Source organism: Boeremia exigua (assembly GCF_020726555.1).
Source record: "Boeremia exigua strain MPI-SDFR-AT-0100 chromosome Unknown C7974scaffold_6, whole genome shotgun sequence".
In the NCBI taxonomy this organism is placed as follows: Eukaryota; Fungi; Ascomycota; class Dothideomycetes; order Pleosporales; family Didymellaceae; genus Boeremia; species Boeremia exigua.
In genome coordinates, this window is record NW_025763523.1 from 724129 (window position 1) to 743950 (window position 19822).

Below are 19822 nucleotides of genomic sequence, written 5' to 3' on the forward strand. Positions count from 1 at the left end.
CGCCGCTCCGAAGACTTCCTGTCTGACCACAAGGTGAGAGAATCGCACGCGACATTGGAAACTGATCAAAGTGCACACCCAATCCAGCAGAGATGATGCTTGAATCTTACACATACACGCCTGGACTATTTTGATGTCATGTGCATACAATCCAGTGCATCTCATCTCTTGCAGCCCTGCTCACGCGCTCCCGCAGCGCCCGACAGTATTGCGTTTTCTCGAACGATAGCCCTCGACCGCTATCGAAAGGCGAGTGAAAGGAAACATTAGGTCTTAGATTCACTTCATTCATTTGAGCCCTCCATTGCGCCGAACGGGCTTGAAACGCGCCTCTCCGTATCAGCCTTCCAACTTGTCTGCTAAGAGACTGCACAAAACATTTCGACAAGCACGAACCAACTCAGTTCACTAGCAAACACCAAGATATATCCATGAGCGCCGGGAACCAAATGGTCGGCTCCGGCAGCTTCTCGAGCAAGCCGCGATTGGAGGTAACGAGTAGATGGAGACCATCTACAAAGAAGTCGTGAAGCCAATCGACAGCGCGATCTTGGACCTAGGAAATCTGTTCAGGGAAGAGACGCATCGAAGGTCTGGTTGTAAAAGTAAATTCCACTTGGTTTTCTTGTCCATCTCCAGCTGGTTGTTGGCAAATTCGCACTCGCAGGTCCTTTCGCCGCTTTCGCAGCTCAGAGAAGCAGCCTGTATCAGAGGGATTGCAGAAATCCGCTGCGGTAGGCTTCCCATGAAAGAATGGAGCTGAGCAAGCGATCTGACCAGATGCGCAAACCGGGTGTCGGCTATTGCACCTGCGATTACCCTGCGAACCTTGGAAAGGCGCGGCATATGGGACTCCAGATGGAAGAGCAGTCGGTCGGATAGACCATCTCTAGGAGTGGACAGATTCGCATTTTCATAATTGTTATACATACAAGATGTCTTGCTGTCAGATGAGAGCATTCGGCGTTTGATTAGGCGGCGGGAGCTCATCCGAGTTGCCGACGCTTCCCCCACAATGCTGCCGCCACCTAAGGGTCCACTCTTCCGCATGCAGGAAAGGATGTGCGCTCCTTCCAGTGCGGAAGAAATGTTTGTCAGCTCCATGACGAGCTAGGAAGCGGTAAGTCTTCAAGTGTGTGTCATACGCTTTCAACACCTCATCTTTCCCAAAATACAGTCCTCTGTCCTGCGGTTTTTGCCATGCACTGCGACCTGTCGCTTCGATACACATATTAACGACACATACGGACGATGGCACCCACAGCCACTGCGGAACGCAGTCTCGAGGAAGTGGAGAACAACGATGCGGAAAATCGTCAAAAGACCTCGAGTGCATGGCCAAGCATGCGAGATGATGAGATAGAACGGGGAATCAAAGACCCTGAGCTGCAACAGCAAGAGAAGGCATCGCCAGGCCCAGTCCTGGCGAGAGTATTATCGCGGAGATCCGCAGCCTCGTTCGATCCTGGGCCTGCACCAGATGGAGGATTACAAGCCTGGATCCAAGTCTTGTGCACTCATTTGACGATATTCACGACTTTCGGCTTTTTTACATCATTTGGAGTATACCAGACTTACTATGAGAACACTCTCGGCATCAAACCTTCCACCATCTCATGGATTGGTTCGATTCAAGTTTTCTTCCTCTTTGGTATTGGCGCATTCTCAGGGCGAGCAACCGACGCAGGCCTCTTCCGACCCGTTTACATTGCAGGCACGGTCTTCCAGCTTGTTGGAGTCTTCACTATGGCCGAATCTACAAAGCTCTGGCAGCTATTCTTGTCGCAAGGAGTCTGTCTCGGTATTGCAAATGGCCTGCAGTTCTGTCCTTCAATGGCGTTGGTCTCGACCTATTTCGTAAAAAGGCGTGCTTTTGCACTGGGATTTACGGCTTTAGGATCCTGCACTGGAGGTGTCGTCTTCCCCATTGTTGTACAACAGTGCTTGCCAAAATTTGGGTTTCCTTGGACTATACGAATTATCGGTTTCATAATGTTAGTACTCAACATCGTCACAATATCGTTATTTCGGACGCGGCTACCCCCACGGAGAACTGGACCTATCGTCGATTGGGCATCTTTCAAAGAAGCTCCATATACGTTGTATTGCGCAGGCATGTTCTTTTGCTTCTGGGGCTTGTATTTTGCCTTCTTCTACGTTGGTTCGTACGGCCGCAACGTCCTCGGTATGACCTATGAGCAGTCTATCAATCTGCTGCTCGTACAGATCTGTATGGGGTTCGTCTTTCGTCTTCTACCAACCTATTATGCGGACAAGATCGGTAGCCTGAACACCCTAATCCCATTTGCCTTCATCTGCGGCATCATGATGTACGGCTGGATTGGTGTTCACTCAGTTGGAAGCTTGTACGCATTTGCCGTCATTTATGGGTCCGCCAGTGCTGTCATTCAGGCTCTGTGGCCCGCAGTCATCGGATCGCTGAGCCGTACGCCGGATTTGAAGAAGACAGGCATCAGGATGGGGATGGCATTTACGATCGTCTCATTTTCGAGTTTCACTGGGCCGCCACTGGCGGGAGCGCTCATTCAACAGCATGGCGGTAGCTATACTTATGCTAGTGTCTGGGCCGGGACTTCTTTCTTCATCGGCGGTTCTCTGCTTATTGCGGCTCGCTTCGCCATAGCAGGGTGGGACTGGAGAGCAAGGGTGTGAAATTGTGGCACTCAACGATTGAAATCAGTTTACCACTAGGATAGCTGTTCCGCAAATCTGACCACTTTTTAGAAATTATGCCTGAGTCAAGGTTGCCCGTCCCAGGGCTAGAGGTCCTCTTGGGTGCAGTATGGTAAGCTACAGCATCTCGTCGAAAGTTCTGGGGTCGGACTTACTGAACACAAACAATGTTCGCAAGGACTGATATCTTTTGAGGATGCGGCTGCCATATATTATCAACTGATATTTGACACTGTCCTCCGAATGGAAAGCAAAATGGGTCAGTTGATGTGCAGAAACAAATTTGAAGCGAGTGAAAAGTTCGCAAACACTGTAGAACAAAGACCACGCAAACCAACGACGCCGTTAACAGGGTACGAGCAAAAGCCACGGATTCGTACGTAAGCCGACAATCTGATCCTCGTGATCCCCAATTAATCGTGCCAACGCTACTCTGTGGTAGATCGCCATGCTGATATTGGTGCGGTGCGAAGCCAAGTATTGTCTCGTTTGTTTCGTTCAACAGTACCTGTATCAAGGGTTATTAACAGTGAAGCAAGACTTTTCAGGTGGTTAAAGTACTACAATCATATGTCAGCAAGGGTATGAAGCCGGCATCGAATGGCTTACCATATTGACCCTTCGTCCAGATCGGCTCTACGTGGTCCAAGGAAGTTTCGCGTTCCTGTGATAGGCCCTGCGACGCTTGCTATCCAGAAGGACCTCCTTTGCAGCGTTCACAGTTTGCATAAGCTGTGTAGCATCTTCCCTTTGCTCCTCAGGGACCTTGTCTGGGTGGTTGTTCCTGGCGAGCTTCTTGTAGGCTGCCTTGATCTCTTCCTCAGTCGCCCTCCAGTTCTCCAGCTCAAGGACGTTGTACAAGGTCATGTCGACGGGCGGCAACAGCGGTCTGGTGTAGAGAGGTCGGCGAGACTGGACTGTGCGAGGTGAGCGACGTGGAAGACTCGGCGGAGGTGGTGGAGCGGTCGCGGAGTTCTCAGGAGCAGGAGATCGGCGAACAGGTGTAGGAGGCGGTGTCATGAGGTAGGGACGAGGATCGTAGTTTTCGACATTTTCCCACAATGGATCTGATGGTAAGAGTGGGAAAGGTGTACTGGAGCAACGCGGAGAGGGGACTGGCGTGACGTTTGCAGAATCCGTCCTGATGGCAAGTGGAACGCGTTCGTTTGTTTTAGGTTTCTTTGGCGATTGAACGGGCGTAGATTGAACAATGTTAGTGTCGATAAGAATCTCGAACTCGGGCTTGCGGGTACGCTTCTTGTTGGCTGTCGGAGTACGGAAAAGCGGACATTGTAGACTTTCTGTCTGCTGTTCAGATCTTGCTTGTGCGCGGGTGTACGGCTTTGCGGTGGAAGCCTTGTCTGCCCTCCGACCCTGGATGGTGCTACGAGGGAGCGGTTGCTCGCATGCTAGCCTGAAGAAAAGTCCATCAACGAAGTCAGACATTGTTGTTGTAAGTTTCACTCTCCGTACGTCTCAAGAGTAATCGTGACAGGTACAGTGAAAATTCCGCAGTCATAGGCAGACAAGATGGCGAATAACCGAGCGATCGGCGAAAGACAAAATGAATGGAGAGCGATGATCAAAAGAGTCAAACTTGGCGAGGAGCGACAACAAAGGTCTTCAGAATTTAACCAAAAGAGCGTGTGCAATTGAAGGTTAGGTGTCTAGGTGACGGCAGGTTTTGTAGGTGTCCAATCGCAGCCAAGACTGGGACCCTGCACTGCAGAGCTGGACCCTGCAAAGTCTCTGGTACTGCTACAGTCGCGCTTCTAGAAGCGGGTAGAGTCGGAAAGCCCGGTTGCGAGCATGTGAAGTTGAATACTCTATAGTGAAGGGAAGCCGCCCCGGAGTCCGACAATGAAGTAGGTCATCAGATCGGCACGCAGTCAGACAGCATACAGCGTACCTGCAGAGGTGCTCTGCGCATGTATCAAAAACATAGCTCACATATGGTTCAATTGCGGTAGAAAATGAGTTTGGCCTTTTCGTCTCCTTGGAGCTCGAAGTTCTAACCGGGACGAAGTAATGGACGGACTAGGTCTGTTGTAAAAACCACCGCCGAGTTGTGGAGTTGGGCAATGGGCCATATACGCTAATAGTAGGCTGCAGGAAGCGGTAACTGCTGTGGATACGCGGCAATACTCATGAGGCCCTCCGATCGATTTGGCATGTTACGATTTTGCTGTCGGCAGGTTGTGCCCATCTCTTACAGTGGCTTGGACGAGACATCCATGCTACGCGAGCTAGATAGACATCTACTCCAAACAACAGGCTCTTTGAAAAGTACCGCAGTGACAACGTCATATAGTCTGGAGATGTTGACGCTGTAGACAAGCATCAAGTCTGCAAAGAGATGTATCGAGTCCTCCAAGAAGAGACGATGACCTTAGATTCTGCCGGCCAGTAGGCTTGCGAGATCCCCCAATCTATAACAGCATAGTCATAGCAAGACATATGCGCTCAGATGGGACATATCCAGGAATGTGTGCTACATGAGGCTCGCAAGTGCGTTAAACGATGACGGCTGCGGGCAAAGGTGAAGTTGCCGTACCGCACGAAATGGCCAGTGCGGCACTAACTAGAACCGGACTAGCTCTGTTGGTATCGACACATCGACACATCGACACCGTGCGTCACGTTTGAACGAATCAATACATATGCATTTCTGGGCATCAAATGACTGTCACCTGCTTGTATCTAACGTTAAGATATGCGCCGCAGTTAATGGCTGTAGGTAGGTTGACGGGCAGCAGATGCGGGGAAGTACGAGACCGAGGTTGAGGACACAACAGCCCGAGTCAGCCTCGCAACATGTCTCTCGATCATGCAGGAGATGCCTCTCATCAGCAGGCTTCTTGAGACACCATGAAAGCTTCGACAAGTGGAGTATCAGCTCCAAATGTAGGTCCAGCGCCTACGCGGCTACGCCAGATTGCCCTGGTAGCAAGGGACATTGATCGAGCAAGACAGTTGCTGGTATGGAGCTCTTCAAGTCTGTCCTACACTCTTGCTGATAACCAGCTTCAGACACACGTCATCGGTACGGACGTTATTTATGAGGATCCTGCTGTCAGTCAATGGGGATTGAAGAACTTTTTGAGTACATCTTGTTTCCTCGGCTTCTTGCCCTACGCTAACACCAACAGTTCCACTTGGCGGTGATATCATTGAGGTTGTTTCTCCCTTCAAAGATGGTACCACGGCAGGTCGCTTGCTTGATAAACGCGGCGATGGTGGGTATATGATCATCATGCAGACCGAGGATGCGAAGACGCGACGCCAGTACATTGAGTCGCAAGGGTTGACCAAGGTCATAGCCAACCACGAGCATGGTGATACTGTATTTGTGCAGTATCATCCTAAGGGCATCAAGGGTACGAAGTCCTCCTGATAGACTTAGCGGTTACTGACTACCACAGGCGGCATGATGCCTGAGCTCGACAGCCACACCCCAAGTCCGAATAATCCTACCCCTCTCAAATCGCGATTCTCACCGTGGCACGCTTGTGGCACAGATCACAAGACATACTATCCTGGTATGAGACGATCCGCGCACCTTTCGCTCGAAGGTTGTATACTACGATTGCAGCCTGGCGACTATGGGCACGAGGCCGCTGCAAGACAGTGGGAAGAGATATTTGGGGTTACGAGGAGCCGGGATCTATTGGCATTCACAAATGCCAGGATGGGCTTCATTCCTGGGAGGGAGGGATATACAGAGGGTCTGGCCTCGATCACCGTGGGTGTGAGAGGCCAGGATCAACTAGACGCCATACTGAAAAGAGCAAAGGGAGCAGATGTTTGCAAAGACGGTCGTGTGCAGATGTGCGGTCTGCAATGGTTGTTTGTTCTAACAGGGCATGAAGAGCCCAAGCTTTAAGTGAACGAGATCTGTATCCTAGGATCCGAATGTGGCGTGTGGCGCAGTAAACGTCTCAGATGCCACAAAATACAACGCTTACATGCCAACAAGAACACCTCGTTCACAACTGAACGGTCTTTCACAGCTGGTTGTCTCAAACTCGATCTGTCCCCGAGGTCCATGTTTCGATCAGGCGCATCATCGTTAGTTCCGCGGTCTTGAACCTTCTCATCGGTCGCAAACACACGTTATACAATGATGCGCGACGTTTGTTCGGGTTGGTGCCAAGGAGGAAGCAGCGCCCTACACGTCAAATTTGCCACCTCTGGGGGTCGTTCGGTACTGCGCCCTGTCCTGGTACGCCTTGTATGAGCCTCTCCGACAACCTCGCGCGAATTTTGATGTCCAGGCTCGGTCGCGAAAGTGACGACGCACATACATCAATTAGGCAGAACGATTTGTGACGGTGGCTTGCTGAGGCGTGTATCTGGATTGAGAGCCCCAATAGCTGCCTGAAGGCTGAGGCCTGCACAGCCACTCGGTCCCAAGCCTCGGAGGACCCGCATCCCTGCACATCTTCTGCTCAACACATACACAGCACCCACGATCGCGGTCTGTGCGGAACACTTGCACGTTTGTGAGATACCATGGTGCGCTTAACGTTGTCGCTGACGTCGTTCCCTTTCGATGTGACCCAACCACACCCCAGGATTAGCAGCTCTTGCCCTGTATTTGAGCGTTCCGTTGCTTCCCCGACACGGATGCATCTGATCAGCCGGTCTGGACGCATACCTTGCCATGTAGCTACCTCATCGCATTCGCCTTGCAATTGCACACTTGCGGAAGATATCAAGCTAGCTACCGTTGTGCTGGGCCATTCAATTGTACGCTTTCTCTGTGCTCATAACTAATGCGTCTGCCTCACTGACTGCATGTAACAGCGATCATATATCAAGCATCGGATCTTGCAAAGCGCTTTCTAAGCAACACAGCTAGATGCACCAAACCTTACCTTATCCATCCTAACTCTTTGTGTACCTACCTACGTGACGAAAATGTCACAACGCGATCGATTCGATAGCGCGCTGAGTCTGGCTATGGATCAACAACTGTCGCTGGCGACCCGTACAGAATCGCATGGTTCGACTTCTTTGCAGCCATGGTCGTCGTATAATGTTCGGGTAAGATAGACAAGCCCGATATCGACAGTAAGCTAATCAACGCTTAGCAAGACTCCTTGACAGAGACGGAATCCACGAACGAAACGCGTGCTTCATCACTATACGAATGCGATCCCGCTCCAATACCGTGGCAAACATCACCGAAGGTGCTAGTGTCGATCCCGCGTTCTTCTTCCCCACTCGCGTCGCTGCCAGCCTCGAGAATAGCTACCCCAGGTGTCATCTCATGTGCGCAGTGTGGAACTGATTTCAGTGGAATTTATCGCCGAGGCAATCTTGCTCGCCATGTACGTCACAAGCATGACCAGGGAAGCGGGAAGCTGTTCTCCTGTCGTGCCGCGAACTGTCTCCATGATTTCCGCCGGCCGGATGCGAGGCTGAAGCACGAACGAAAACTGCACCCTGAACTTCAAATCGCGCCGATTGAATCGCGGTCAGGGCCTAGCGAGACCTTTTCCGAACCACCTTCGTCTCAAGTGGACTCAAAATATGCGCTCAGTACGACTTCCAGATCGGAGCCGCTGGGCTATAGAGAGGGCGGGCATCAAAGTGTCGTCTCAGCTGTAGAACACGACACATCGACGGACGAATACATCTCTCCCAATATGCGTGCGGCATGGCACACTTTCGCTCAGCTCCACGCTGCACTTGATGAGGAGGATTACTCGCAAGCATGCGATAAGCTCTTCTTACGATGGGAAGCTATTGCTCAAGAATTGAAAGATAAAGGGTATGTATGCATGATGGTATTCGCCCTGTGCCATCTGCTAACTTTATATAGATCTAACGCATACGATGTCTATGCACAAGCCTTGGACGATATTCACTCAGTGATTGCCGCAATCGATTGCACAGCTGTTGTGGACCATTCAGAGCAAATTCCAAACCAAAGCGAGCATCTACGTCAACAAAAACCATACCAGGAGACAGGCCGTCATGGGCAAGGAGCCGCTCCTTCTTCTGGGAGTGCTCCAACAGCCGATTACAATATCGTTCCTCAGAACCATACATGGTACCCGGCGAATGTGAACAGTGGTAAGATTACAACTGGGCGGAAAGGCAAAGGAAAGAAGAACCCTGCGCCACGGGTGGACTGTCCCATGTACAAGCATTGGCTACTTTACCGCACTGCAGGTGCTCCACCACCTTGCCGTGGATGTAGTGCGACCAGCATGAACCAGGTTCGAAATCACATCAAGCAAAGTCACGTGGGAGAGCGTGTTGGCATGCTTCCTTACTACCATCATTGCACCCGCTGCAAAGGTAACTTCGTCGATTTGACTTCCGGAAGCTTCCACATAGCCGCTCGAGATTGCGCACATACACCGCAGCTAAGAAACAACATCACAACACCCTGGGCGCAACTGTATCTTTCGATCTACCCAAGCGCTACGCAAGTCCCACGACCTTGTAAGTCACCGATCTCGTCCATCATTAGGTTGCAAACTAATCAATTGCATAGTTACCGGTGAAGCTGGGTTTTTGCCGCGTGGTGTTATTACACAATGTCAGTCGTCGCGCCCTTTTTTAGGCGAACGGACCCCTGGGAATTCTCGGGAATCTCCTCGCCCAACGAATATGAACGCGTTGTCGACTGAACGGCCAATATACAATGCAGTAATGCAAACGATGTTGCGAGAAGCCGGTAGCCACCTCCCATCCAGTGAGTCGCAAGCCATCGCCGGTGTGCACTTCGGTGCCATGGACCTGAACATACCTGTGGGGTCCGGACACGCAGCATTCGAAGAGCAACTATATAATGCCCAGTCGCATCTTCTTAATGTGCTCCTCACCGCCCCTCTACACATGACGCAGGAACAGATTGCAGCAGCAGCTCATTATCTTCAGCAAATCGTTGACGTTGTCAATGCTTTCTACACAGTCTCGACAGTACCCGCAGCCTCGACCGTGGATACTCATGTCAGTGGCGAGAACCCCAACAATGTCTTCAGTGATGTCCCGTTATCACCACAGACCGATCAGACAACTCTTTCCAACATCCTGCCAGGTAGTCCTCCGGCATTTTGTGGACCCGGTGGTTCTCCTCCGGACCACCTCGCTGGTAGTAACGAAGCTCAGTCAATGGATCATGGTCAGAATGACCTAGCACACATCTTTATTCCTCCCATCCTCGACCTGGGATCTGACATCGACGGTAGTGGCTTCGACCAAGATTTCGATCTTGAAGAGGAAGCTCTATGGCAGTAGCCTGACGTCGAAAATGAGATACTTTTGGATCGATTTGTATACGCTTGTCTTCTTTTCGGTTACATTTTGACCGCTTTGTGTTGTACATACTTGCTCCTTCAGCAAACCAATCTACCTTATCAGTCCTTCCACCCCTGATCAGAAACCATTATGAGAGGACCACTTGACCCGTCTCTGCGCAAGACCGACACGACAAAGCTGGCTCAACAGCGCGGATTCGAGAACTTCACTACGAAGTGCACTTGCGTTCATGCTGCCGAGTCTACGCTTCTTATATACCTCAACAGACCGAGATGGGAATCCCATACATGATTGATGAAGGGCGGACTAAGTCGTCAGCTACTGTCTTACTAAGGGTGAGCCTCAAAGGCTGAATGGCAAGGGTACTAGATGAATGCTCCAAATAACGATAGATGATTGAAACTATGTGTTATCGAGATGATACTGCTGTGTAAGTCGAAGGCGAGTGGCAGATCAGCAGGGTAGTGCTAACCATACTTGCTTAGTACAATCGCTCTTGATTCGTCACAAACACAAACGGCAATACGGGCGTGTCTGGCGTTTGAAGTCCATCAGCTCGTTGAGTCAACCAGCTCGTTGAGTCAATCAGCTGAGGGTCGTAGAGCAATGTTTTCCCCACGATCTGCTCCACGCACGTGATAGACGTGGAGCAGATATATTGTGGAACGCGCCCTACCAATGACACGTCATTGGAACCAGATCAAAGGCATTCTGAAGGTAGCCACACAACGACTGCAACTATCCACTCACAACTTACAACACCACAATGGATAAGAAGGTCTGGGGATGGAAGCGCAACGTCGGCTCTCAGGAGTACCTTATCTCTACAGCCAAAGAGCTCCTGCCGCATTCGTTCGTCCAGGAAGCCTTCGCTGACAATGCCATGTTTTGGGCCACGCCGATGTCAGCGGAAAACCTTAAGACCATGCTCGACAACTCCTGCACCCTTGGCCTTTACAGGGTAGAAAGTGGAGGGGGATTGACACCTGTCGGGATGGCGCGCCTTGTCACGGACTTTGTGACGCTTGCGTATCTGACCGATGTCTACCTGAGGGACGAAACACGCGGCCTTGGTTTGGGAAAGTGGATCATTCACTGTTCCAGAGGGATTGCGCTTGACGTTCCCGAGCTTCGATTTATGCTGCTGTTGACCGGCTCAGAGCAGGCGCAACAATTGTACCGACGTGAGTGTGGGATGGAAAGATTCGGAGACGAGCACGCACTGGCCGCCATGGGCGCTCGGAGGACGAAACTGGCCGAAGCTGCTACTGCGTCGAAACACTTAAGCACCGACAACGCCGCGTAAAATTACGCGCAGGATCGACTTTGCACACAGATCGCAGTATCCGCTGGAGCAACAACGTGCACTGATGGTTGGGTTCGATGCATGACATTGCGTTTTGTTGTTTCTGGTTAGTGCGGGGCTCTTGCGCAAGCCACTAAGCATTCAAGGAAGGCGCAAGTCCGTGCGCTAGCGTCGATGCCGCCATCTATCGCATCAAGGGTTCGCCGGAGGTTCTCTGACAACCACCGAATCAGGTAGACTAGGCCAGAACATCTACTTGAAGCCGACATGTGGGCTCGAGACGCTTTAATAATGGATACGGTTCCCCTCTGCTCGTGTCCAGTCGTTCTACAGTCTTGCTTCTCAGTGTCTCATCGCCTATCCAGCAGCCTGTCACAACAATTGTCAGCGTCATCGACTATCCCAGATTATCTGCTTGATAATTTGACATCCGCCTCCGACGCGTCCCGGTAGCGCCTCAGCATTTGGAGGGCAGCCTGTTATTTGGAGCTCCTGTGTCGTGCAGTTGTTCATTGTTGTCACAGTCCCCCTCCTCCAGATCCACTAGATATCGAGACTCTCAGGAACAATGGCAGCTATCATCGATAACACACAGCTTGCGCCAGCGTCGCCTACATCTCAAAAGCGAAAACGTGCCGACTCGGACACTCAGCCATTAACTCCCCCACTTTCCGACTGCTCTCGCGCGCCCGAAGGAACGCGTCTTCTTTCACGCGCTGTCAACGTCTTGTCAACCGCCGCAACCGCGCTTTCGCAAGTCAGCATCCTGTATGAAACGGACCCTGTTGCCAGGGAAGGTTTACTCCAAGCCGTCGAACTGATTACCAGCATCAATGAGGCCGGTGGCAAGCTGATCATCTGTGGTGTGGGCAAGAGCGGGCTAGTGGGGCAGAAGATGGTAGCGACCATGAAGAGCCTGGGGATAGGCTGCTCTTTCATGCACGCAGCCGAGGCAATTCACGGCGACCTCGGTGACATCAGAAAGGTACTTTTCGCTTTGCTAGGTTGTCACAAGTCGGGCCGACATGTATACTGACACGACATAGGATGATGCCATCATGTTTATTTCCTACTCTGGCAAGACAGGCGAGCTCATGGCTCTACTCGACCACATCCCCTCGCATACGCCCATTATCGCCGTCACATCGCACACGCACCCTTCGAAATGCCCATTGCTCAGCGAGCGTCCCGACGCTATCCTGCTTCCTGCACCGATCCACGAACTGGAGGAAGTTTCCTTTGGCGTTTGTGCACCTACAACCTCTACAACCGTTACAATCGCTGTCGGCGACATGCTGGCGCTAACTGTAGCGGAGGCATTGTACCAGGAAGAGACAAAGAGCGTCTTCAAGAAGAACCACCCAGGAGGAGCCATCGGCGCGAAGGCGAGGCGTCTGAACAGCGACACAATCGACATCACTGTGAGCACGCACGATGGCTTGATCACACCGCCAGCGGTCTGAAGCAGTTTTGACATCTCTTACATTTGGAAATGTACTGTCTCGTGGACCAGCTCATGGAGCATGCCACACTAAAGAGACACTGTACACGTGTGCTAACACAGATATTCTCACAGCGATATTTCGCACTCGTGTGCTTTCAGCTACTCAGTTGCACAGCTGAGTCGATTCCAGCTTCTGGACAAGAGATACCCCAGGTTCGAGCAAGTGCAGTGCTTGACACGCATCCTTGTTCCCCACAACAACGACATGTAACGACTTTTGAATAATTATACCGGAGTACAGGCGAGGCGCAGGATGATTTTCACAGTTAGATCTATCTCAATCAGATGGACCTCGTTTCCAGAACTTGTGCCCTTCTCGTGTGGGTGCTTTTGTCGTTTACCTCGTACACAGAGCGCTTCCTCACAAACTAAATACATGGATCTTGATCCCACCTACTGACTCGCATCAAAGACAGGGTACGGCACAACCTATGTTCTATGATGAAACCTTATCTTTCGTTACAGTGTTCAGCACTGGCCATCAATGAACCAGTAGGGCATTGTTGCGTACGCGGTCTCTTTCGCTTAGCACAACACAGACGTCAATGTCGGTACTTATCTGCTTAGCTCAATCGGCAACTTTCTGGACGTGCTCAACATCTAATCTCGGATCCTACACAGCAAGATTCATCTATATTATCCACGGACCGCGCGGCTGCGCTTGCATCGTTGTTGTATTCCTGATCCAGCTGTCTCCCGAATCATATAATATCACAATGAGGCTCCAAACAACCATGTACCGCTACGCCGAAGTGCATGCCTTGCCACATGGTAAATCTGATAAACAAATGATTTGCCTCGACAGGTCAATGATTACTTTACCGCGCTTGGCGCAGCATTGAAACAAGTATTACCAAGCTCTTGTTTCTTCTTGGCAGGCAAGATCTAGGCCCTGGAACACCTCTCACAAGTGACATGTCGCAAGTAGCTATAGGTGTCTGAAGATCATACCCTGTTCATGGCATAAAAGCCGCTCTTGTATCTAGATTGTTGGTCTCGAAATGATGATCGCCCGAGGCATATGAGTAGGATGAGGTATGCCTTTCGTCTCCGGGGACCAGTAGCGGATCTCCACTGTTTGCTTTTGACCTGGCTGTCGTTTGTTTCAGCTTCGGCGATGATTGTGTTCATTCGTATATTGAAACAGCCTGCCGCGTTTGTCGGTCATTAGCTGACACCGTGGAAAGTATTGTTGTCCATCGAGCGCCTCATCCTGATCGGTGCAGGGAGAACGCGTAATACTCGGAAAGCTTGAACATGCCTTTCTAGCGGGAGCGGCGGCTTAATGGAGTGGGTAGTTGAGAAAGATACCGTGGGACTTTCTGGTCTGGACTGTTGTTGCGTGCGTCAAGATCCCCTATCCAGAACAACGGATGGTAGACCAGCGGGGAGTTCTCCAAAGACACGCACAGTCGCGTGCGATACTCCCTGGAAATGCGATGTGATGAGAGTCTGGAGTCGCAAACCCGGCCCGACATGACTTTACTCATTCAAAATGCCCCATAGAAGGCTTGGCTGTGTGACTGTAGTGCCCCTCCCCCGGTCTCTCTCTCTCTGTTGATGTATCTGTGGCAATTGAAGCAAGGGACATCTTCTCGATGATACGAATGATAAGTACGTCTGAGGAATATGAGAAGAATCAAGTGACGATAATGCAGACAGTCCGAGAGATAGATTAAGGGCGATGGACGAATGATCAAGGGCTGCTACCTATCCTTCACCGCTATGATGTAGCTCAACTCTCGAGTCTCGGGAAAAGCGGCGGATAAGCGACCTTTTAAGCTGATCAACTGTAACGCAGAGCTTGTAGCCGTTATAATACCTAAGGCAAATATTTAGTTTAGGATTACTTGTACTGTAAGCAGAAAAGTATTTTGTAGTGTTCTTTTGGATATTCCCTACTTTGCTGTCGTGTGGTGTACTTGGCTCGTATCCTCAGCCCGCCGTTTATTTTGCAACGTGAGAGCTCAACAGGAATCAGAAGTTCCTTGCTATCGATTAGTATATCCAATAAAACACCAGCATTATTGAACCTCTTAAAGATGTCCCACAGGCTTAAGTGTATGCAACACATCGAAGGCAACATCGAAGGGAAGGGGTTTAGCCAAGTTGTCTCACTATGCTATGCATGCTCAACGACGTACTGCAGGTGTGCGAGAGATGTTCGTAGAATTTTTATATATGACTCAATGCGGTGTAACCCAGCTCGACGCATGCTTGGCGAGCTGCGCATAATTCGATGTCGTCTCATGCTAGTCCTACGAGTCCGGAATGGCAGCAATCGCTTCAATCTCAATGAGGAAGTTGCCAGGAAGCTTTCCGACCTCAACGGCAGTGCGGGCGGGCTTGGGGGACGGAAGCATTGCGCCATACACAGCGTTCATTGCTGTGTAGTCGCTCATGTTGGCCAGGAATACAGTTGTCTTCATGACATAGTCCCAAGATGTACCGGCTTCCTCGAGGACTGCGCCAATGTTCTTGATGACTTGTGCCTGAATAGTGTTAGCCATGCTTTGCGATCCACAGTGTTCAGTCTTGCGTTCGCCGGGGAATGGCAATACTTACCGTCTGCTCTTCAATGCCACCAGTGATGATGCTTCCGTTGAAGGAGGGCACAGTCCCTGATGTGTAAACAACACCCTTTGATGTCCATGCGCCGCTTGACAGGATAGGGCCTTGAGTGCCCAAATATGTGACAACGGGTTGGGCAGCGCTCTTTGGTACTGGCTTTGCACTGGCAATGCCAGCAACTACCAAAACGGTGGCGAGGAAAGATGTGATAGAAACCATTTTGACGAGGTGTGAGAACTGAAGAATATTGCAAGTCGTCAAGATGCTGCTCTTATTGCTGATGCATATCGTTCTAAGACGCACCTGCTACTTTATAGAAGTCACTCCCTTGATCTTACCAAATTGCTAATGGTTTGGCTATCTTTGACCTGATCATTACGTTCGGCCCGCCAGGACGACTTCCAAGAGCTTCGAATGTTGGACTTGAGGCAAGGCCTTCTGTGCAGCTGCACGACAAGACCAGAGGCGTTCGTATAATGCAACCCTAAGCCGATGATCCCACTCTTGATACTGTCTGTAAGTTCATGGCCGTCGGCCCAAGGCACCGGTAACGCTTTCAAAGCCCGTGGATACTCGATGATTCCTCGTCCCCACGAATACTAAGCCTAAGGTGGAAGGGCTATGCTGCACCTGGATATCCTATCGTGCCGGACGGAGCTGCGTCAAATGTTCTGGAGAAGCCGAAACCGGCAGAAGTGGAACAAAGCGAGTCAAGAACAGACCGGACAACAGTGTTAGAGGTTGTTGAAACTTGGCGCCGAGACTGCTTGTACTTGTAGGGCGCCGTTGACGCGGTAAGATGTCTACAAGACTTGATGGTCTTGACGTAAGTCGAGATAAGAGACTCTTTTTGTGGGGCACAACGTTATCGATACGGATAGCCCCACCTTTGGATATCGTGATTCGTCCAATCATGAGAACAGTCACGCATGCATCGAGACAATATTGGAATATCGATTTCGTCCTTCCCTCTTGGTGCTTGTCGGATGCCGCAGTTACGTCGGCAAATCGGGCTGAAGTACGGCAATAGCCCGCACCCACATGTAGAGGCCCACAGTACCGGATATTGTGGGGTTCTTGGATGCTTCAAGATTATGACAACTCTAGCTGGCGGGCTCCCTCAATGAATAGGATAAGATCAAATGTAGAGGGCGCGGCAGCAAAGAGCGAAGGCGAACATGCAGATGAAATTTTTGCTGTGTCCCCGCAGTTCATACTCAACGGTAGGCGGGTTGGAGCGCTAACATGGGCCGTCGATCGTAAATTCTCCGAGTGGTCTTTCTGGTGGAGAGAAGGCTGGCTTATCCTATCGTCGTTATCTTGAGCTCTTCTTGTCAGCGTTGAACTACCACTGCTAGCTCTCTGTAGGAGCCGCCTCCACGCCCTACGTGACATCGCTTACCGCCACTACAACTAACAGCGGACGTAGGAACCTCAGTCACCTAGGAACGGGTCGGCTACACATGGCTAAGCCAGTAGGTATCGTGTGTCAGGTCTTTTGGAAAGTCGCGCATGAAGGACAATGGCGTCCTTATCGCAGCCGCGTGTCGAACATGTTGGTCCGTAGGCGGCGGCATTACGATGCCTAAATGCGTCTGATGTGTTATGAGTATCATTGTATCGATGATAGCTCAAGTCAGTGACCAACAGAAACAAGAACAAAGATATCGACGTCCGAACGCCGTTCAGCATCAAGCTGTATATGAAGGGAAGAGTCTGCCTTTGGTACAGGCTACTCAAGTCATAAACATTGTTCAGCTCAACATGAGGGGCCTTTTTACAGCTTCTTCAGCAGCGTTGACTGTGGCCAGTGGTGTCCTTGCTGGTCCAGTCGTATCTCACTCCAACCACCTCATCTTTAAGCCTTTGGTCGTTACATCTGATTCGGTACACAATGTACACATCGACTACAGCGATGAAGCCTTCGAAGGAGACGTACGCGTTGTTTACGGTCATTGCGACATGGCGAGCCTTGACAGCAGGCATCATGAGCTTGGATCAACACGAGTGACGCGTTCAGCCCGACCTGAGCGTATTGTATGGATCGTACCTGACAATACTGCTCATGGAGGTTGCTTACACGCCTACTCGGGATCTGCATTGATTGGTCGTTCGGCGCCGATCACTGTCAAGCAGCGAACTCGGAAGCGAGAGGACATCTCGGATGTCGCCGACGTGACAGGCCCTTGGTTCGACGGCGTTGCTTATATGCAGGCAAAATCGAACAATGCTTCGTTTGTCGCTGTTTCGAAGAGCAAGAAGATCGCCATCCTCGGTGGTGGAATGTCAGGATTGATGACCAGTCTCCTACTCGACTCCGTCGGCATTCACGACTGGCATATCACCGAGTCCTCGCAGCGTATTGGTGGTCGCATTCGCACCAAGTACCTTGCTGGCAGTACACCCGATCAGTACCAGTACCAAGAGATGGGTCCCATGCGCTTCCCTGTTTCGGCCAAATACGCCGACACCAACGAAACTGTTGATATTGAGGATCATAAGATGGTATTCCAGCTTGCCGATGTCTTGAACCAGATGAACGGTAACGATAGCGCACTCGGAGTGAACTTCATTCCTTGGATCCAAAGCAGCCCCAACGTTCCTGCCAATTCAAACGGCTACCGTCTGCCTAATGGTCGTATTCCGAGTGCCGCTCAGATCAGAGCGAACAGCTCTCTTGTTCTACCGGCTGCAGCAGGCCCAGATCCCGAAGCTCAGGAACATGCTGAGGAGGCACTCGAAGAGTTTAAGGGTATCACTCCAGACGTCATGCGCAATATTTCGACCAATATCTTCAGCGCTCACAAAGCGGCTGTGGAGAAGGGTCTTTTCCAATTCTCTGAGGCTGCGTACCTCAAGTACGCTCTGAACATGAGTGCCGATGTCGTCGATTTTGTCGCAGGTGCCGCCAACAGCCCTATGTGGGAGTACGATACAGTGTACTTTTCGGCCACCACGTGGAGAACCATTGACAAAGGTCTCGAGTCTCTCCCGCGCGCTTTTCTTCCGCATGTCCAAGACCGCTTGACTCTTGGTCGTAAGATTACCGGGTTGAAGTACAACAACGACACCGGCAGGGTGGCTGTCCAATGGCGCAATGATCCATTCGCTATGGAGCCTGAGAGCGAGGAGTATGATTATGCGGTCGTCAGTGTACCATTCTCCAAGGTCAGGCTCTGGGAGCTTCCCAAGTACTCTTCGCTCTTATCGCGCGCTATCTCTTCCCTGAACTACCAGCAGTCCTGCAAAGTCTCTCTGCACTACAAGACTCGATTCTGGGAGAAGCTCTCCCCACCCATCATTGGTGGCTGTGGTGCGGTTGATATTCCCGGTATCGGTTCGGTCTGCTATCCTGCATACAAAATCAATTCGACCGGACCCGGTGTCATCCTCGGATCCTACACTTCCGGCACCCTTGCTCGTTCTGTTGGTGCGCTTAGCACCGCTGACCACGTAGCTTACGTACAGCGTGCCATGGTTCAGGTCCACGGAGAGGTTGCTACAGAACAGTTCACAGGCGCTTATGACCGCCAATGCTGGGAGGTCGATGAGCATCAGGCAGGTGCTTGGGCGGCGCCAACAGTCGGTCAGCAGGAGCTGTACATTCCAGCGTATTACAAGACTGAGATGTCTACAATCTTTGTTGGGGAGCATACATCGTACACACACGCCTGGATCTTCAGCGCTCTTGACTCAGCTGTTCGCGGTACGACTCAATTGCTGTTGGATATGGGTCTGGTAGACGAGGCAAAACAGATTGTTGACACGTGGATGGGTAGATGGATCCATGTTTAAGGCGGCGTTCGTCTGGAAAGGCGCGTAAAGGTAGAAACATGACAGTTACGCAGTAGATTATGATTCATTAATGAGAACACGATCCAAAAAGACTCTGATGGCTGGGTGATGAAGTGCGACTGCCATGCAATGACGCGATACGTGCGCTAGCCCAATGGAGGTCACGCGTGGGCGCTCCAGCACACGGAGTGTTCTTCCTATCGTGCCTCGCTATCTATCACATCTATACCCCATTCCATCTTCAGTTTTTTATTGACCAAGCTAAACGTAGAAGTCTTGGCCGGAACGTTGTGCAGGCTGTCGTTTTACCAAAGCCTGACACTTTCGTATAGCCGACTAAAGCACCGGCCCTTTCCCACGTACCAAAACCAGGCAGATTGGGCAAAGGGTATCGACGTATATTTGAAGTTTGACCAGAACCGGATAATCATTTACAGCCTGGAGCGGACCGTCGTCCCAACAGCCTACCGATGCGACAGAAAACAAGGGCACTCTGAGATGCATGCTAGATTCTGCTTGCTGTGTTTCTTGAATGTGCCTTCCACCGTGGCAGCTTGAAAGTCTCTACAAACTCACGTATGGACGGAGCCAATTCCGATCTAAAAAAATTCCAGAAGTAGCGATGACGTTATTCGTATGTGGGGTAGCTTCGCAAACGTGTAGCCGACCCACATTCT

General features: G+C 51.0%; 8 protein-coding genes across 8 annotated transcripts; 6 read left to right on the forward strand and 2 right to left on the reverse strand.

Annotated features, from left to right (window-relative positions):
* The first annotated feature begins 1007 nt into the window (after nucleotides 1-1007).
* On the forward strand, nucleotides 1008-2950 carry C7974DRAFT_183011 (MFS monocarboxylate transporter-like protein). The gene has a single exon (XM_046136396.1). The coding sequence runs from the start codon at nucleotides 1252-1254 to the stop codon at nucleotides 2671-2673; it is 1422 nt and encodes a 473-aa protein (XP_045996968.1). The 5' UTR covers nucleotides 1008-1251; the 3' UTR covers nucleotides 2674-2950.
* Nucleotides 2951-3330: 380 nt separating this feature from the next.
* On the reverse strand, nucleotides 3331-4336 carry C7974DRAFT_453830 (DnaJ domain-containing protein; the record flags this gene model as incomplete). The annotated part of the gene is made up of 1 exon (XM_046145882.1): nucleotides 3331-4336. The coding sequence occupies exon 1, from the start codon at nucleotides 4138-4140 to the stop codon at nucleotides 3331-3333; it is 810 nt and encodes a 269-aa protein (XP_045996969.1). The 5' UTR covers nucleotides 4141-4336.
* A 1226-nt stretch (nucleotides 4337-5562) lies between these two features.
* On the forward strand, nucleotides 5563-6577 carry C7974DRAFT_311428 (uncharacterized protein; the record flags this gene model as incomplete). Its single annotated transcript, XM_046138310.1, has 4 exons — nucleotides 5563-5673; nucleotides 5725-5797; nucleotides 5844-6071; nucleotides 6117-6577. The coding sequence occupies 4 exons, from the start codon at nucleotides 5563-5565 to the stop codon at nucleotides 6575-6577; spliced, it is 873 nt and encodes a 290-aa protein (XP_045996970.1).
* Nucleotides 6578-7510: 933 nt separating this feature from the next.
* On the forward strand, nucleotides 7511-10314 carry C7974DRAFT_183029 (uncharacterized protein). Its single transcript, XM_046136397.1, has 4 exons — nucleotides 7511-7740; nucleotides 7788-8470; nucleotides 8522-9150; nucleotides 9203-10314. The coding sequence occupies exons 1-4, from the start codon at nucleotides 7615-7617 to the stop codon at nucleotides 9946-9948; spliced, it is 2184 nt and encodes a 727-aa protein (XP_045996971.1). The 5' UTR covers nucleotides 7511-7614; the 3' UTR covers nucleotides 9949-10314.
* Nucleotides 10315-11559, forward strand: C7974DRAFT_183030 (uncharacterized protein). Its single transcript, XM_046136398.1, has 2 exons — nucleotides 10315-10399; nucleotides 10455-11559. Exon 2 carries the CDS (start codon nucleotides 10736-10738, stop codon nucleotides 11273-11275), a length of 540 nt encoding a protein of 179 aa, XP_045996972.1. The 5' UTR covers nucleotides 10315-10399; nucleotides 10455-10735; the 3' UTR covers nucleotides 11276-11559.
* On the forward strand, nucleotides 11560-13031 carry C7974DRAFT_183031 (uncharacterized protein). The gene is made up of 2 exons (XM_046136399.1): nucleotides 11560-12260; nucleotides 12322-13031. The coding sequence occupies exons 1-2, from the start codon at nucleotides 11844-11846 to the stop codon at nucleotides 12736-12738; spliced, it is 834 nt and encodes a 277-aa protein (XP_045996973.1). The 5' UTR covers nucleotides 11560-11843; the 3' UTR covers nucleotides 12739-13031.
* A 1644-nt stretch (nucleotides 13032-14675) lies between these two features.
* On the reverse strand, nucleotides 14676-15696 carry C7974DRAFT_183116 (Endoribonuclease L-PSP/chorismate mutase-like protein). Its single transcript, XM_046136401.1, has 2 exons — nucleotides 15345-15696; nucleotides 14676-15271 (listed from the first exon to the last, which is right to left on the reverse strand). Exons 1-2 carry the CDS (start codon nucleotides 15567-15569, stop codon nucleotides 15038-15040), a joined length of 459 nt encoding a protein of 152 aa, XP_045996974.1. The 5' UTR covers nucleotides 15570-15696; the 3' UTR covers nucleotides 14676-15037.
* Nucleotides 15697-17114: 1418 nt separating this feature from the next.
* On the forward strand, nucleotides 17115-19145 carry C7974DRAFT_310971 (flavin-containing amine oxidoreductase-domain containing protein; the record flags this gene model as incomplete). The annotated part of the gene is made up of 1 exon (XM_046138291.1): nucleotides 17115-19145. One exon carries the CDS (start codon nucleotides 17115-17117, stop codon nucleotides 19143-19145), a length of 2031 nt encoding a protein of 676 aa, XP_045996975.1.
* Nucleotides 19146-19822: the final 677 nt, after the last annotated feature.